The 17,849-nt window shown below is 35.1% G+C and overlaps 1 protein-coding gene across 1 annotated transcript; it reads left to right on the top strand.

Annotated features, from left to right (window-relative positions):
- Positions 1-480: 480 nt before the first annotated feature.
- fam72a (family with sequence similarity 72 member A) lies at positions 481-3,940 on the top strand. Its single transcript, XM_052609877.1, has 5 exons — positions 481-620; positions 967-1,161; positions 1,265-1,342; positions 1,937-2,061; positions 2,801-3,940. Exons 2-5 carry the CDS (start codon positions 1,016-1,018, stop codon positions 2,893-2,895), a joined length of 444 nt encoding a protein of 147 aa, XP_052465837.1. The 5' UTR covers positions 481-620; positions 967-1,015; the 3' UTR covers positions 2,896-3,940.
- Positions 3,941-17,849: the final 13,909 nt, after the last annotated feature.

The raw sequence follows: 17,849 nt of genomic DNA, 5'->3' as shown, positions 1-17,849 counted from the left end.
TTCATATGATGCATTTGTGTATCCTCACTAAAAGCTAAATGTACTCAAGAATAATTTTTGTTTAGGTTTTAGGTGCTTTCTGATTCTATGAGCTGAAATGCTTCAGCAAACTAAACTGGAACACATGGCATCAAAATAAACATCCTTAATAATAATAATGAATCAAAATAAACGTAATATACAACAACATGTGCCTACAAATTGCATTTTTGGAATAAACAATCTACCACAACGGGATGTCAGTGACCACGTGATAATAGAATCACAGAACCTCTTGTGAACCAAATCTTTGAAACAACTCGTTCAAAAGAACCGATTTGCAGAATCGAGTTGGACTGCCCCTCCCTAGTGGTTTTGTGGTTTGCGCAAAGTCACTGCAACCAATCACCCATGGAATCTGAGCTGACCAATCATGTGTGAGATATGGTAATTTGGCACCAATCAACGTTAGAGATCGGACTGTTTGAAAATCTTTCAGGAAGCGTATATCCGCTTTGACGCGGACGTAAACAAACGTAGCTTAGCAATCTAAGCCTTGCTGTAACCATTGAGAGATTGTACCGTAGTACAATGTGTTTCTCTGCCGTCTAGATCTAGAACGATCTGATATCCGGTACCAGGTAAGAATGGTTTTATGGTATGCTTAGTAAAAAAAAAAAAAAAAGTCTTTTTAGTTAGCAGGCTAACTTAGCTGTATAATAATAAGAAAATAACAGTTTTTCTATATTTTAACAGAAGAGTAAAATGATCAGGAATTACTGTGATTTATATCAATACTGTTAATTTGAAGGGCTTTTCCGTTTTTGGGATCAACAGACTCTAACTTGGAGATACTGCAAACGTGTAATACAGGTGCAAACAGGCTCGAGCTAGCTATAGCCAGACAGGTGCAGGTCGTCTCAGATAAACATCTGCTGTGTCCTTCACTGCAGGTGCTGACTCTTTATTGTCGTTTTAAACCAACAGGACCCGGCGTTTTGTTAAGAGCTTTACTTGAGAAGATCTCAACTCAACAATGTCTACTTCAAATTTCAAGAATAAGTGTGTGACGCAAGTCAACTGTATATACTGTGACAATCTGCTGTGTATGAGAGGGATGAAAGCTGTACTTTTGGCTGACACGGAAATAGAGTTGTTCTCAACCGACATACCACCAAATAGGTGAGGCTTTCCGCGATCAGATTTCACATATATAATCATGATCATCACATGCTTTGTGTTCAATGCCTAATATGAACGAGTCTGTGTTGTTTTCTTCATGTAGGACTGTTGATTTTGTGGCCAGCTGCTATTCCACTGAAAGCTGCAAATGCAAATTAAGAGATATTGCTTGTTTGAAATGGTAAAGAGGTCTTTATATTTATTATCACTTAGTTTTTACTCATAGTGTTTGGAATCAGAAAATAAAATGTATTACAAATATTATATACTACTGTTCAAAATCTGAGTAAGTTTTTTTTATATATATTTTTGTTCAGCATGGATTCATTAAATGTATCAAAAGTGACAGTTATATAATATTATAAAATATTTATATTTCATGTAAATATAATTTAACCTTCTATACGTCCGAAAAAAATCGTGGAAATCCCTTTTACACTAAAACATTTATAAAATAAAAATAGCAGCACAAAACATTTCAGCTTTGATAATAATAAGGAATGTTTATTGAACACTTAGGATTGGAATGGTGGCAATTCAGCTTTACAATTTTACATAAAAATATTACCAACTCTAAACTTTTGAATGGTAGTGTATTATCCTTTTTTATTTACACTGCTGCATTTAGACTTGTAGGCTGGCATCAAATGTGTTTTGGTAATGTTCAGTCCATTGTTAACACTGAGCCATTTGCTGTTCTGTTTCATTGTGTCCCACAAAGCATTTGAATCAGGTGTTTTTGACTCTCTCTCTCTGGCTCTTTCTGCCCATTCAGTGGGAATGTTGTGGGATATCACGTGGTGGCCCCATGCAAGCCCTGCTTGCTGTCCTGCAACAATGGTCACTTCTGGATGTTCAACAGTGAAGCTGTGTCCACCATCAATAGACTGGATGCAACAGGTTTGAGACGTCTGGTGCAAAAACACTGTCTATGCCCACTGCTTATGTTCAGATAACTTCTGCTTACCATTGTTTCAGTGATTATCTGCTCATAGCCATCAAAAAGATCCTGTATAAGCACCCATATAATTATATAGTGTATAATTATACTTAAAGAGCAGTAACTTGTTTAGTTGCTTGTGATTAGGATGTTTTAACACACATTAGTAGACATGGATGTTCTCACAAAATGTTTTTAAATGCAGGTGGAGCATGTACAATGAGTTGAAATATTACCCAATGAAAGATTAAAATATTTGGCAAATGAATTGTGGAAAAAAAAAATAGTAAAAGGATATCTTCTGATACAGATTTATATTCTTTTTATTTTGGTCTTCTACAAAAGTGCATTTTAAAAGGTAAAAAAAAAATGTTGATCAAAAGTGACAGGAAATAAATTTTTAGTATTTACGAAATAATTGTGTTTTAAAAATGCTGATCTTGTGAACTTTTCTGCTGAAAATATTAAGTGGTTCCACAAAAATATTAATAAGCAAAACCGTTTTCAATATTGATAATAAGAAATATTTCTTGAGCAGCATATAAGAATGATTTTTGAAGGATTGTGTGACACTGAAGACTCTAGTAATGGCTGTTAACGGCTCTTACAGACCCCAAAACGTTTGAATGGTAGTGTAACAATTGCATTTGTGTTAAAAATGCTTCAAACGTTAATAATTCAAGTCTGTGTCTTTCATAGGGCAGAACCTGCTGCTGTGGGGAGATCTTCCAGAACTGGAGGACAGTGATGACGAAAGCCTGGACAGTCTGTCAGAAGAAGAGTACCTCAGATAGAAACACACGTCTAAATGAAGTAGATTTACATAAATCTCCGTTTAAAGCACATTGTCTTCTCTTCAGCTGACTGGGAACGGGCAAAAGGAAAACAAAATCTTTACCATCCCAGCTTGATTTATATGCATTTTCGTTCTGCATTCTCTCACTTTAGTTTAAGCATGTCAGAGTGCCATTAGCAAACAATGTTTCCGTTTTCTTTGCTTTGCGGTTACAGTAGCACAATACATGATGATTGGATTTAAAGATTTATGATGTTATCCTCATACGGTATGTCTTTATTCAGGATTCACAAATGGTTCACGAAGATTAACAGCAGTGTTACTTTGAGGTGTTAATAGAATTGATTTGCTCCGTTACGAAAGCAGTTTTTGAAAGGCAGCCAAATGGCCAGCCAGCTAACAATTTTTTTTCATAGATAGATAGATAGATAGATAGATAAGGATTAACAATCGTGCAAAATTGTATGCTGGTTCCACAAGTGTAGGTGGTTTTATAGGATGAAAATGACTGACATTAACCATGTTTTAATGGTTTACCAGTATATTTGTCCATTTTTATTGAATGTCACACATTGTCTCCTGAAGATGAATATGAATTGATACATGTATCCTAAACTAGGCTTAATCTTGTCTTTCATCTGATTATTTTCTGTATTTCAATTTTTCATGGCTTTGAAATTTTGAAGTGGCACAAAATGATTTGGTAACTTTGAGTAGTTAGGTCTCAGCTCGGTGACATTTGGCATTTGAACAACTTTGATTTAACATTTTTATGGCACACTCTTTTCAATGAATGCAGTTTCATGATTTTATTATTTTTATTTATAGTTTAAAATGTGTGTTTTTTTTAATAAAGTTATGTTTCACTGTTTGTCAACAGAGCAATCATGAAGAAAAAAATGACAGAAAGAAATCTGCACTTAATTACTGTAAATGCTACATGAAACTGTGACATACTGGACAAAGCATTTTTAAGATTTCAGATTTTTTTTTCCATGGAGGTAACAAAATGACTTACATCCTCTTCCATTTTGATTTATTAAGACATGATACAGTCCGTCAGTAGCAGTTTTTTTTTCTTTTCACAATCCTGTTTACCATTTCACTGTGATGATCATTTTTAAATATTTAAAAATAAGAAGGCTATTATGCCCAACTGTAAATGTAAATGTATTTAAGGTTGCATTTTCAGTCAAAATAACAGCAAAAGAATAAACAACCACTATTGTGATAGCTTTCAGGTGTAGCATTTTTAGAGGTTGGCTTTTTATGCCTTGAAGCAATCTTTAGTATGCATTTATGACCAAAATGAAACCATGGCAAATCTGTTTTGCATTTTAACTTATTAACAGAGGATTTAATTGATTTAAGTTATGGGTTTTGAATGTATTTATTAACAGACACGGTACTGTATTTATACTGACGTGATTTAATTTGCGCCATGTGAGGATGAGAGAAAAAAATAATAATTTGTATACTTTTGATCTGCACTGACAATATGTTGTTGGTTTAAACTTTGGGTTATTTTGTATGCTGAATTTCTTGATATTAAACCTTTTAATGTGGATATGCCTTTGTACATTTCCTTTATTCACCAAAGGTCAATACTGTCATTTTCAATCGGTTTAAAACATTAATCCTTATGAATTGATATAGATCGCATGACAGATCAAAACCTACACTATTATTCATAGGTTTGGGGTTTGGTTAGTTTAGCTACAATGCTAACACAGATGTAGAGCTATTTTTTTTGGAATTGCATAAACTCTAAAGCCATATCTTCAATATTTCTCTGATTCACCTCTGAGAGTGGACAGACAGATGAAAGAAATGCCTGCAGTAAGCGTGACCCACAATTCACTAGAATCCAGAGAAAGCAATAATATACATAAGCATTTTCAGCAGGAAGGTTGATAAATAGAAACTAAACAGTCAAATCATATAACACATTTCAAATCATAGACTATATTTCATTAAACCACATATGTGCATATCGTAAAAAGAATCATATTTCAGCAGAACTATAACACAAAGCAGGAGCTATGAAATAATTCATTTGAATAAACAAGGCTGGAATGACCCAGATTTGAATCCAAATAAAAAACCTGTATGACTTGAACATTGCAGTTCACAGACATTCTCTATTAAATTTGGGCTAATGTAGTGACATTTGGAAGTAAAAAAAAAAAAAAAACGTTTTAACTTGCTGTTAATTTACTCCGCCTCAGGCCATCCAGGATGTAGGTGAATCTTGTTCTCTTTAGTAGTACAGTAAAGAAGATTTTTAGCTGAAACCGTGGTCCTTGCTGATTCAGTGCCTGAGAAAATGTTTTTTTTTTTAAACAAAATTAATACCCATGACTCCTGACGATATACTGAGGTGTTATGAAGCGAAATGATTAGAACCATCTGAAACAGTTCACGGCTCAAACATCACAAGTTTGTTTAAATGATGGATTTATTACAGCTTTTCACATCATGACATTGATTGTTAGACATTGATGTGGATTATTGTGTTGTATTTATAAGCTGTTTGAACTCTCATTCTGACGGCACCCATTCACTGCAGAAGACCCACTGGTGAGCAGGTGATGTAATGCTAAATTTCTCCAGATATGGAGAAACAAACTCATCTTTATCTTGGACAGCCTAAAAATGTCATTCCTTTAAGAAGTTTAAATTGGTAACTACTGCATTTGAAATGTCAAAATATTTGATCGGTCACTCAGCACAACAGGCCAAAATCCATGCCCATAATCTCAAATGAGCAAATATGATTGCCCATAAAAGGAAGATGTGGGAATCAAACATGGGCTATTTCAGCAACCCGAAACCACATCCACAAATAAGATCTTTTCCATTTGAGAATAACCTTATTTTTCTCTGGAAAATGCTGACGTACTCTTAACTGCAGGCCTATCTATCAAAACAGCCTTTGTCTTTATAAACACACCTCCCGTCAAACGCAGTGTTAAAAAGCAATAAACATTAGAAATAATATATAGTTCAACATAATGACACCACACAAAATGTTTAGTTTTGCCACTTTCAGCGACCTGCTAATGGTTAAATGTTGTCAAACATGAGATTGGCTTGTGTGCTGAATCTAAATCGACAGTAAATAAAATAACATTTTATAACCATTTTGGTTCCCTAAATAACCTTTCAGGAAACAGTCCTTAAAAGAACCTCTTTTTCTTTTCTTTTCTTTTGGTGTGAAGAACATTTTAATAAGCAAAATAACTTTTTCCACTTTTGTGCAATGGAGAGATGGGACCATCAATGCCAACAAAAACTAATAAATAAAAATTCCTAAGAGTGTGAGGTGTGGTTCTACCACAATAATTTGTCTATAGCTTGTACTATAGCTCATGATTATTTAGCAGTTTGGTGAATAAGTTGCGAATATGCTTGAATTCATACTAACTCTTTTTTATGTTCATGTATGATCTGCTCATGCCCCCAAGAGTGACTTTTTTTATTTGTTTTGTTTTTGTATGACTCCGATGGTACAAATTCATACAAAATTGCACATCATACACCTACTTAAGACCAACAGAAATAAGCTAGACATTTTTATGTCCTTAAAATATTAATTCTTTGATTTAAGTATAAACACAAAGTATGATTTGTGTTTTCATGTTAATATTTTGAGATTTTTGTTAAGTCTGGAAAGTAATGTTACTGAACATTGTATTTGCAACTTTGAGATAACCTTGACTTAACGTGAGCCAAAACTCTGTTTATTTCTAATTAATTTTGATTCATTTAAGGGTACAAATCTATTAGTTTACAAATAAATATGAATTATTTCAGTTTCAGAAACCATTAAGTACTCCAATACACATAAAGCTGTTATTTACTTATTTATTTATTTATTTTCGCAAAATGATTAATCTGCATTAAATTTGAGATTTTAGGACTGCACAATCACAATGAGGGACTGCCAATGCAGAGAGCTGCAAAAAAAAAAAGCATCCCTGATCGAACAAACAAAGAAGGGTAAACATTGGCCTTTATCCCTTATATTTGTTCAAACATGCAAATAGAGATTCAGCAATCATGGGTAATTTAGCATGCTGTGTTGCCCCAACATAGGATACTTCAACATTTTATACTGTGTGGGTGAAAGTATGTTGTTGTTGTTTTTTGCATCACTGACAGGGACTATATTGCTACATTGTCAGTCACTGACAGGGCCTGTCAATCAAGACAAGAATGTCAAGAATATAATTGGAGAATAAAATATATAGCATTTATCCTGAAATCCAACAATGTTTAAATCCATCATTTCCCTTTGGATGAATGTGTAACCTGGGACTTTCTTTGGCCATATGAAGCCTATGCCTAGTATTTCTTGTTAGGGATTTCAAAAAGGTGTTCAGGAGTGTCTTCCCTTACCCACAAGCGTGCTCTTTACAGCATACTACTCAACAGTAGGCTACTTTACATCTGATGGATTTTAGAGCGCCGTTTGGGACAAGGCCAAACGCAACGTTTGGCTTTCAGAGCACGCATGTGCATTTTAGGTGAGCTGGAAAGTTTGCAACAGTGTGAACTTATACTGCGTAGTAGTTATAGTATACTTGTTCAATTGCATTTTTCTCTATCAATAGCTATTACTGTGGGTCAGCTTAAAAGTCAACATTCACCTGCTACTTGCAGCTGTAGTTATCATGTAAACAGCGTGTTTTTGCATCAAACAGAGCCATCATCAAACGCTCAGAAACTATTAGGGAGGAAACGAAAATAAAACAAACTGCCTTCACAAACTGACAGACTTAAATATGTTTTTGATATTGGTGCCTACACACAACAAAAGGCGGAACAAGCTTGTCCAAAAGATGACAAGAAATACAAATATCGCGCGTCATTAGTTTTTCGACAAAAAAGAGTGATCATGATTGTGCTGTCCTGGAACAAGATATTTAAACAGGCCAGTAGACATTTAAAACAACAAATGACGCAGCATTTTGTATGTGTTTTTTTGTGTGTTTTTATACCTTTTTTTGTTTTTGTTATTTTTTTGTGGTGGATAAACAGGGAATCAGTGGATGACAGCTTGGACAATATTGGCTGGACATCAAATTAACATATAAATGGAAGGAATGTAAACCTTACTTTATTTCTTTATGATTTTGTGAAATTATTTCCAGGTTTCACACAGGGGTTGCATGCAGTGAACATGCAGTGAAGACCGAAAATAAATATGAATTGGCTGGGCATGTGTCTATAAATGGTAATTGGCTCCATCTGCTGGTTATTCATAACATGCAGTTTGTCTTCACCAGGATTGGTTTATGAATGCTTTGCCATTCCCTAAAGATAGATTTGGAAATAATTGTGTGCATTCAAATTAATGTTTATCATCTTAATATTAGAAACAGTAATTTGATTTGACCAATTCTTCAGTGGAACACAAAATGAGATGTTAGGCAAAGTGTTAGGGAATGAAAGAGTGAATGAAAGCCTCAGTGGCGCAAGAGGGCGTCATTATACAAGGATTGAGGAGGGGAAAATATTCATCGCCTAGTACACTTTTATCGTTGTAGATCAGTTTTCAGCTTTTCAGGTCCGCAGCTCGTTCCAGAATCACTTTCGGTTTTGTAGACTGATAATATGATGATATTTTCGTTATGTATATGCAATTGAAATGCCCCTACATATTCTCCACTCTTTCCTAAACTCCAAATATTGTACGGGTGATCAGCAATAATGGATATGTTATTTGTACATTTTATTTGGACTAAATAAACTATTATAAAAACGAATTGATAATACAGAACCTGTGTTGTACTCTACGTGAATTCATTCAGCACGCTTCTTGCAATAAACAACAGTCAACGCCATTACAATAAGAAAAGGCTGGAGTATCTCTGCATGAGCCGTTTGATTTTACTGCGTTTTTGAAGGTTGTAATTAATTTTCTGAAGGGACGTCTGTTCAGATAAATAGCTGTCAATCTTTTACCTAAAAATGCCCATTTAAATCAATGAAGTGCCACTCATGCGTTCTGTGTATGAGAACGATAATTTGAAGTTAAATACGTAGATATAATTTTATTGTGTCATATTGTCTAAGAACCTTTTCCCAAAAATGTAATATTATAATTTTAAAAGTGCAAATTGCTGTTTGTATAACAAACGTTTTCATATCGTTTAGCCTAGTATATCATATAGGCCTAAAATACTAAAATATATATTTTGTTCTGTAACCCTGAGCATTGCAGTGAATCTAATAGTTTGTAGTAATTTAGTGGAGGAGTTTGATTTTTTTTTTTTTTTTTTGTCTAAAAACCTAAAAGTCTAATATCTAAAAGTCATCTAGAAACGACCAAAAGCTGCATTTTTTTAGATTGTGTTTCTGCAGTAAATATATGACAAATAAATATAGTCTACTTAGTATTGTAAGCTGTGCAAATTTTTATATACTAATATTATCGTTTTGCATGTTTAGAAAATTGATTGATCGCTATTTTTTTCAACACTATGTATTACAGTTTCCCTCCTTAAAAATATTTCTTTTATTTTCAGTTCAAGAGACCAGGGTTATTGCATGGACTAATTTCACTATACTTACCTTCAGCCTTTCAAATGTCTGTATTGACCATGATAAAAAGCAAATATATCAATATAATTTTGTATACTGATCAGCTTGATTTTACAGGTTAACTTTGACCCTCACTCATTATTTATTCAGTATTCATTATGTTCATGATTCTTTCTCATCTGGTGCCATGTGAATATTTAGAGAATACATCATTTATTTCTGATTTACGGATTCAAAATGATCAATGTTTAAACGGCAGTCCTTTTGCAGGAGACAGATCCCTGACGGTCTTCAGTTTTAACATTTTATTCTGCTCCCTAAGAATAATGTAGTGCTAATCTCAGCAGATGCTCTCCTTTATCTAAACAAACCTTTAATACGGCAGCACCGTTTTGTAATTAAAAGGGTAATAAGAGGTATGGGGTGGTTTGGGTTCTTGTGAAGGGGGTTGGGTCTGTCGGACATGTCTGTGCATTTGAATACATGTATCATGAATATGCATCTCTTAACCTAGAGCATTAAGGCTGTGGTTGGTCAGTGGATCCATCTGATTAATGCAAGTTTTGTCTAATATATGCATGCTCTTCTCAGATACAGCAGATATACTTTTTGTAGTCTGAATAACTCTTTAGATATTAAAAATTAAATGATTACAGCTATTTCACTTTTCATAAAATTAATTACACTATTTTTATTAATTGATTTTATTTTTATTCTTTGTTTGTTTTCAAAGGCAGGCCATTTTAATTCATTGACTTTTTAGCCTGAGTAAAATGAACAGGACACGATCTTACTCATAGCACAATTAAATCTAATTTGAACAGTATATAGTTAACCTTCAGAACATTTCCACAGGGCTTTCATTAGTTGAAATTAAAGTATTACGTTCATTTTCATGAAATTATTACTCTCCTCATCAAAGGGTAAAACAATCCTCGCTGATCACAATGTAATAAAACTTGTCATATTTTGTTGTACATTTGGTATTTCCATTTCTGATTCCCAGTATTCTGAGTTGGGTCAAATGTACTCAAATGTGCAGCGTTAACATCTGTTTTCAAGCCTTCAGAGTTAAAAGGCATTTTCGCAACACACACACACACACACACACACACACACGCACATACATATATATGTCTCCTTTTCATTCTTCAGTTTAAATTGAATGTGTGGCTAAAGTTGTATACTAAAACTAAAAGCACTAAAACCAAATTAATGTAAATAAATTTCACAAGGACATCAGGGTGGCAAAGTACTTTTTTTTTGTTGTTGTTTTTTTTTTGCCAGTCCCTTATGAAACAAAAATATATTGCAGTATATTGGAAAATATGTAATATATTAGGCATATATTCTTATATATATATTTTTTTCCAATATATTGCAATATATTGAAAATGGCAATCATTTGTATATTTTGCAATATATGATATAATATATGTATCATTAATATATTATTAAATGTATTCAAATATATAATATATTAGAAAATAAAAAGGGAAAATAATATATTACAATATATCACAATCTATTTTAAGAAATATATTGGTAAATATATTTTCCTTTCATATGGGGTTGCCAATTGCCAAGGTACTTAATATTAAGACCTTCAGTTTTAGATTACTTCAAATAATAAATGTAGTAATATTAAATAGTAATAGTAGTAGAAAGACCACACATTGCACAAATAACTCTTTAAAATGCCTTGATTTCAATGGTACGTTTTCATATTTTCCATTGCAGTATGCCGGCATTGTTGCAGTCTATTCAATATGTTATAATTGTAGTAAGGGTCAATGTTTTATAGTGGGATTGCGATTTGAAAATGCAGATGGAAAAAGATTTTCTGTCCCTGACAAACGCACTCTCGACAATGATTGGCCATTTATGAGTTCGTCCTGTGTGTTGCATTGTTTTGAAGTTTGCGTGTTCCCCTTTAAGAAGGGGGCTCTTTGCAGCTGAAGAATTCGCTCTCCTGTCGCTGTGAATGGGGCCCGGGCAGGAGCTTAGTGAGGGGCCCAGTGTTTTGTTCTGTTACACTTCAATAGGGCGTCAAGCAGGGTTTGGGCCTGACAGCCTGTGGATTAAAGGCTCTTACCAGAATCTGTTCGCCCCACCCCCTGACCCGCGCACTCCAACAATAGCCTGAAAGAAACACATTCTTAACTCTTCGAGTACTAAGTTGTAATTTGCAGGTGCCTATAGCCTACGAAAGTCCCTCTAGTCCGAAGACGATAAGGGTTATGGAGGAAAAAAAGGAGGGGGAAGAGGGTGTTAGTAATAGCCCACCTCCTCTTTTTGCCTCAGCTTTCTTATACCTTAAAAATATAACTCATTTCTCATTGATCTAAAAAATCTAACTAATGATCTGGCAGGACACATCATTGGACGCTGGCCTTGAATTCAGAAAGAACATTGTGTTCCTTTAATCGCTGCAGTCTTTCCAAATTGTAAAAGATACACCGGATGTCAACAGTTCAGGGTTAGCGAAGCAGCCGTTGTTAACAATAGCCAGATGTCTGTTATGAGCAAACAGCGATGCTCCCAGGGGCTGTAGCGATGATGACCAACACTTGTTGTTGTCTTCTGTTTTGACAGCACTTCCAAAATCTGGAGCCAGGAAGAAACAGACTTTTTGTTGTGAAATATGTGACACTAGAGATCTAGATGAAAATAAAACCAAGCCAAAAAACGTCTGATAGGTACTATCCTTATTCCCTAAGATCTCAGGTTCAAATGTGTTTAATCTAGATGGACCACTAGGTGGAGCTATTTGAAAATTACTCAGCAGAATTAGAGTTGCACAGCTTGGGGTTTTAAGTTTTTTGTAAAAGCTATTATTTAGATTCCTCTGAGTGAACATTTTTATCTAAATGTGTACCTGTTGGTTCAACATGCAGCATGGATGTTGGTCTTCGGTCATTTATCATTTCAGCTAAAGTGCTAAAGAGTATTTTTCCACTGTGTGAAAATAATGCTCCTCGGAGTATTGCTGTCCAGAAGCTCTCTCGTGGTCCAGCAGAGAAGAGTCAGCTGGGTCAAGCCTCGCTCATCCTTATAGTCCCGGCTGGGTGTGTAACACCAAACTACATCTGGCCGATGATTCAGAGTGTCAGAGTTCACATCGCAGACTCGCGCACACACACCATGAATCGATTCCCGACCCTGTTGCTCTTTCTTTGTAGTCAGATGCTCAGTTTGATCGCCCTTATTTAAAAAGCCTTACACTGAATGCTCTGTTCATTCATTTCCATGTCCTCTATAGCTTCCGTTTCGAATACTCCAGGTCCAGGCCTGAAGGGACCCAAGCAAAATGTTTTTATTAATGCGGAAAATGATATTGCCTACATTGCATATTGGCTCTTAATTGCATGCAGGTTTAATGGTGTTTTTGAAAACTTCTCCTTAAAGTGGCAGCCTTTTAAGAGCAGCCGCCTTTCCCCCTCCGTTTTCCTGTCAGCAGTAACAGAACACAGATGTGGGGTAGCAATTCCACCTCTATTTGTTTTAGGGCTGATCAAGTTATTTAAAATGTTTGCAGTCCTGAAAAGAGCTAGGGAGCTGTCTGTACGTGTGCACGGATATGAAAAGAAGAAAAGGGGAGAGAGAAAGAGGGAAGGTAATGACCCCTGGCCGCACCAGGTACAGCGAGTGACAGATATGTAAACAGCTCGAGCACGCTAGACGCATGCTGTGAAAATAAACTACAGCAGCCAGATTCGAAATGTCTTCTGTTTACTTTGGGATGTTTCCTAAAACTAGTTGAACTGCGAGTTAATTTCTGCTTCTACGTGTCATAAATCCTTTACATCTGTACAGTCTGTAATATAATGTTGAGTTTGTCATGGGACGGTCAGTTCATTTATTCTTATGGTGTGTTGTTGGGAACAAGAATATATCTATTTTTTTGTAGCTATTATTGTTAATACTAATAGTTGTATAATATTAATAAATCAACAAATGTGAGTTCTATGCAGGTTTTAATAAGAGAGATTTTCCCTCTTATTAAAAACCTTTTGAAGTCACTTTTGACTTTTTTATTTTATTTTATTTTTTTAGGGTATTTAGGGCCATATATGCGAAGCTCCGTACACATCAGTGTCCTCTCGAAGGCACTTTACAAACAGCCGACTGTAACCTTCAAAGAATGACAGAAAGAATCCAGGCTGCAGTGAAATCTAATCCAGCCACAGCTATAGCTACATGTTCCCCTGCCCCCCCGCTGAACTCTGACCTCTGACTTTGTCTGGGTCATCTAACCTTGCTTGAGTTATAGACAGAACACATCTTGCCTCGTTCTGGTCCTTTTTTGACTCTTTCTCTCTCTCTTTCTATCTCTCTTATCTGTCCAGTATGTCCCCATTGGGCTGGCAGGAGTAGAAGTGGGGAAAATGAACGGATTGGGGACCTTGCTTGCTCGTAGCAGAAATGTCAGCGAGACATTAAACAGTGAAAAGCTGGGTGTGCTTTCATAGCACAACCTGTCTGTTCTCCTTCCTATTCTTTTTCCAGCCCCACATATCATCAGTCTTCCACTGAGCCTTTCACTCTGTGATCAGCATGTCTTGGTCATTTTCCAGTCTGTTTGTTGATTGTTGAAGTCATGACTTCTTGAATGGGTGCAGTGAATCAGTAACATGATTTTTATTTATTTTATTTTATTTTGCTTGACTGTAAGGTAGAAATTATGAATATTTTGTTTAAAGATGAAACAGGACTACCATCATTTACACTGTAAAAAATTTCTTGTTGTTTTTACAAAAACTTTTTGGCAGCTGTGGTTGCCAGAATAATTTTGTAAAAATACAGAAAACTGTAAACACATTTACATCAAAAACTGTTAATTTTACAATATAAAGCTGTAATTTACAAACAAGAAAATGTGAATATAAACCAGTAAATTCAACAACACACAAAATTAAATCTGTTTTGTACCTTGAAAATACTGACAACCACCATAATAATAAAGATGGTACTGTATAAGAGAAAGCCACATGAAGTATCAAAGCTCATCACAAGTAGCTTCACCACAAGCAGAAGTATATATTAACATATAGAAGGTGCACATTTATGGAAACACAAAACACCATCATGGTAACACACGTGATACTTAAATAATGCAAAAAACTTTCATTAAGCAACAGAAGATGTAACATAAAGCTCAAATGTACATAACTGATAACAAGAACTATTTAAAAACATGATTATTTAAACAAAATACTTTCAAACGTGGAGTGTCACGCAGGGAATTCTGGGAATATCAGTTTACAGTTTTAGACTGTAAATTATACATTGATTTGTTCTTTTTTTACTTCTAAAAGCTGTATAATTAACAGAATTTTACTGTAAATTTACATTAAATGCTTTGTTTGATCTTTTACAGTTTTTCCCTGTATATAGTACGGGAACTTACTGTTAACCTATTATCAGTTTTTTTCCGTAGCATTTTTACAAAATTTTACAGTTAAAATTACACTTATTTTTTACAGTGTAGATTAACTGTGTGTTTTTACCCAGGAATTAACCTAAGAATAACTATGAATGCCTCTGCTTAATACGATGGGTTACAATTATTTGAACATTGAACAAACAACACACTTCACCTTTAAGTATTGGTGTTATGGCCTAAAGGTCATGCCCGAAATCTAAAGCTGACTTACTTGGCTTTTTGTCAAAGATAACCACGCTCCGTCTTAGCCAGCTATGATTCGTGGTTAGTGTGAAATCTCAACTTGTGTTTATAGTGATTACAACTTAGGAGCTGACATTAGATTTGTGGTCGCATGCTGCTGCTCAGCAGGTGGTCCCGGAATGGACTGTATTTTTTAAGGATTGAGGCAAACATTATATACAGAAGTGGTGATCAGGAAGTCCTTTTGCCCAAAGCAATGGCTCTCTGGCGCTCTCCTCTAGAGACCAAAACAACAAACCTGCCAGACAAACACAAACACATAGGCTGAGCTAAGGCATGTACCTGTAATCATCCCCCTGTTTTTCCATCCTAGCTATAACCTCCACTTAATTGAATGTGATTCGAGATCCTCCCTTCTTTTCTCCCTGAAGAAGTGCTTTTGTATGCATCCTTTAGTTCCAGGGCCGAAAGGTCCTTTAGTGCCCTTCAGGCATTTCTTATTAGTGCTGTAACATCATACCTTTCTTTCTCCCACTCTCTGTCTCTCTGCAGACTCAGAACAGCTTTGAAACTCATCCTGGACTGGTTCTTTAACAGCACCTGAGGGCGGGAGACAGCAGGTTATGTGTCTAGGTCTTTCTCGCACACCTTCCTCGACCCCATCGCTCCCACCCGAGAAGCATACACAAGCAGCCCTTGTTTATTTTATTGAATGTTTATTTCATTTTTTTTTACGTGCCACTCAAGGCTCCGAGGAGACGCGTGTGTACCTTTCCTCCACCAGTGTAAACACAGCAGATTTCACCACTCATTTCCCGCTGTAAAAAGTTTATATCTGTAATCTGTTAAGTCAGATATTTTAAACAACATCTCGTCATGTTTATAAATACTGCCGGGCCGCTGTAATGAATTTACGGTAATGCGTTTTTTTTTTTTTTTTTTGTCTTCAAACCTTTCGCAGACTGGCTAAACTAAAATCCTGTAAGATTGTTTAGATTTGAAATGAAAGTAAAACAAAACGACAGAAATAGAAAATGTTGGTGTGACAGACGAAAACAACACGAGCGCAAACACTTCTGTGTGTAGGATGAAGACAAACAAGTGGTGGAAGTGTGTAAATCTGAACTCGTACTGATGAGGTGAATGATGAAGGATGACCACACTGTTATAGATTATTATGACCACCGGCACAGTCGTTCTTCACTGTGAAATATACAATGCCGATGATTTAGAGATTTCTTTTTTTTTTTTTGCTAATGCAAAGTGTGTATTTTCATTTGTCATTGTGTATAACTGTAATAATACTTTATGTTGCATTAACAGACACCATGTGCAAATTATTCCTCCAGTATCATTCAATGTTTGATAGAGTCTAGGGTGCTTTCACAGATTAATTTTCAAGTAAAAATAAATTCTATTGTGATTCTGTGGGAGGCTTTTCTTGATAGTTTTTCTGTTTCTATAGTTTTAATCACTTATCACTTCTCTATAATTTGTCACGAAACATAGAGAAAGGAAACTGTGGCCAGAGAATGGGATAAGGCTGGAGTGAAGCTCTGTGTCCGATTGCCGATTACTGACCATGGTATTATGAATGAATGATGGATGAATAGTTACCCATATGGTACAAATGACTGCAATAACTTCAGGAGGTAACATATTATGGGTTGAAGTGCAAAAGTGACCTCTTTATACATTGGTGTCAATCTTAACCATGTTTAATCAATGATATTTTTCAGTTTCCCTGAGTACATTTGTTTATGCATTAAGATTTTGCAGATGAAATTAATTAATTTCAATAGAAATCTATACGATTGGAAAATTTGCATGAAGCTGAATGTTTTCCCCATGCAGATTTTGGAACAGGTCGACGTTTTTTTTTTTTTTGCATGATTACCTGTAGAAAGCTGCTTGGTTTGAGAGAGACTTCAAACATTGGTACACTAATATTGACTAGGAATGTAACGATTAACCGCAAGTGATGTAAATATGTGATGATTCAAATTGGTTGAGATGCTAAACAATTGCAATTCAATTAGGGGTAGGAGTCATTTTTATTTGAAAGTATGTCTGAGGGGAAATTACTAAATTTTTTTAGATGGTATTTTTTCTTTTCATTTTGCCTCTATATAATTCATATTAAAGTTCATAAGTGCAGCGCTGCTTTGTTAACAGTGGAAACCAAGAAATTCTTTAAGCACCACCTGCTGGCAGATAGTGAATCTGCAGCACCGTTTACACTAGCGCATTTTAGTTTTAAAAATGTATAACTTTTGCTACGGTTGTGCCTATTGTTTACACAACTTTGGCGTTTTCGACCCTCGAAAACTGAGACTTTTGAAAACACTACAGACCCCATTTTAGCTTGAAAAACAGACCAAAACAGAAACTTTTGAAAATGATGACGTGGCTGCATATCCTTGACGACCGTGTAAACAATAACGTCATGCGCATTGTTTTAGCCATAGTTGTGTAGGTAAATTCGCCATTCGATCACTCCAAGCACGTAGACGGGTCGGCGATCTAAATAATAGGGAATCTACATATCCATATCTATGGCTGTACCTGCATGAATGGTCATGTGACATACGTTTTAGGTTGTGTAGTGTAAACAGAGATCGTTCCTGAAATGATAAAAATCGTTTTCAAAGTTTTAAATTTGCTTGTTTTATTTTATTTATTGTTTTTCTTCATGATTATTTTAATTTCTTTTATGTAAAGCACTTTGAATTACCATTGTGTACGAAATGTGCTATATAAATAAACTTGCCTTT

Source organism: Carassius gibelio, chromosome A11, assembly GCF_023724105.1.
Source record: "Carassius gibelio isolate Cgi1373 ecotype wild population from Czech Republic chromosome A11, carGib1.2-hapl.c, whole genome shotgun sequence".
NCBI classification, from domain to species: Eukaryota; Metazoa; Chordata; class Actinopteri; order Cypriniformes; family Cyprinidae; genus Carassius; species Carassius gibelio.
This window is presented reverse-complemented; position numbering and strand designations above follow the sequence as displayed.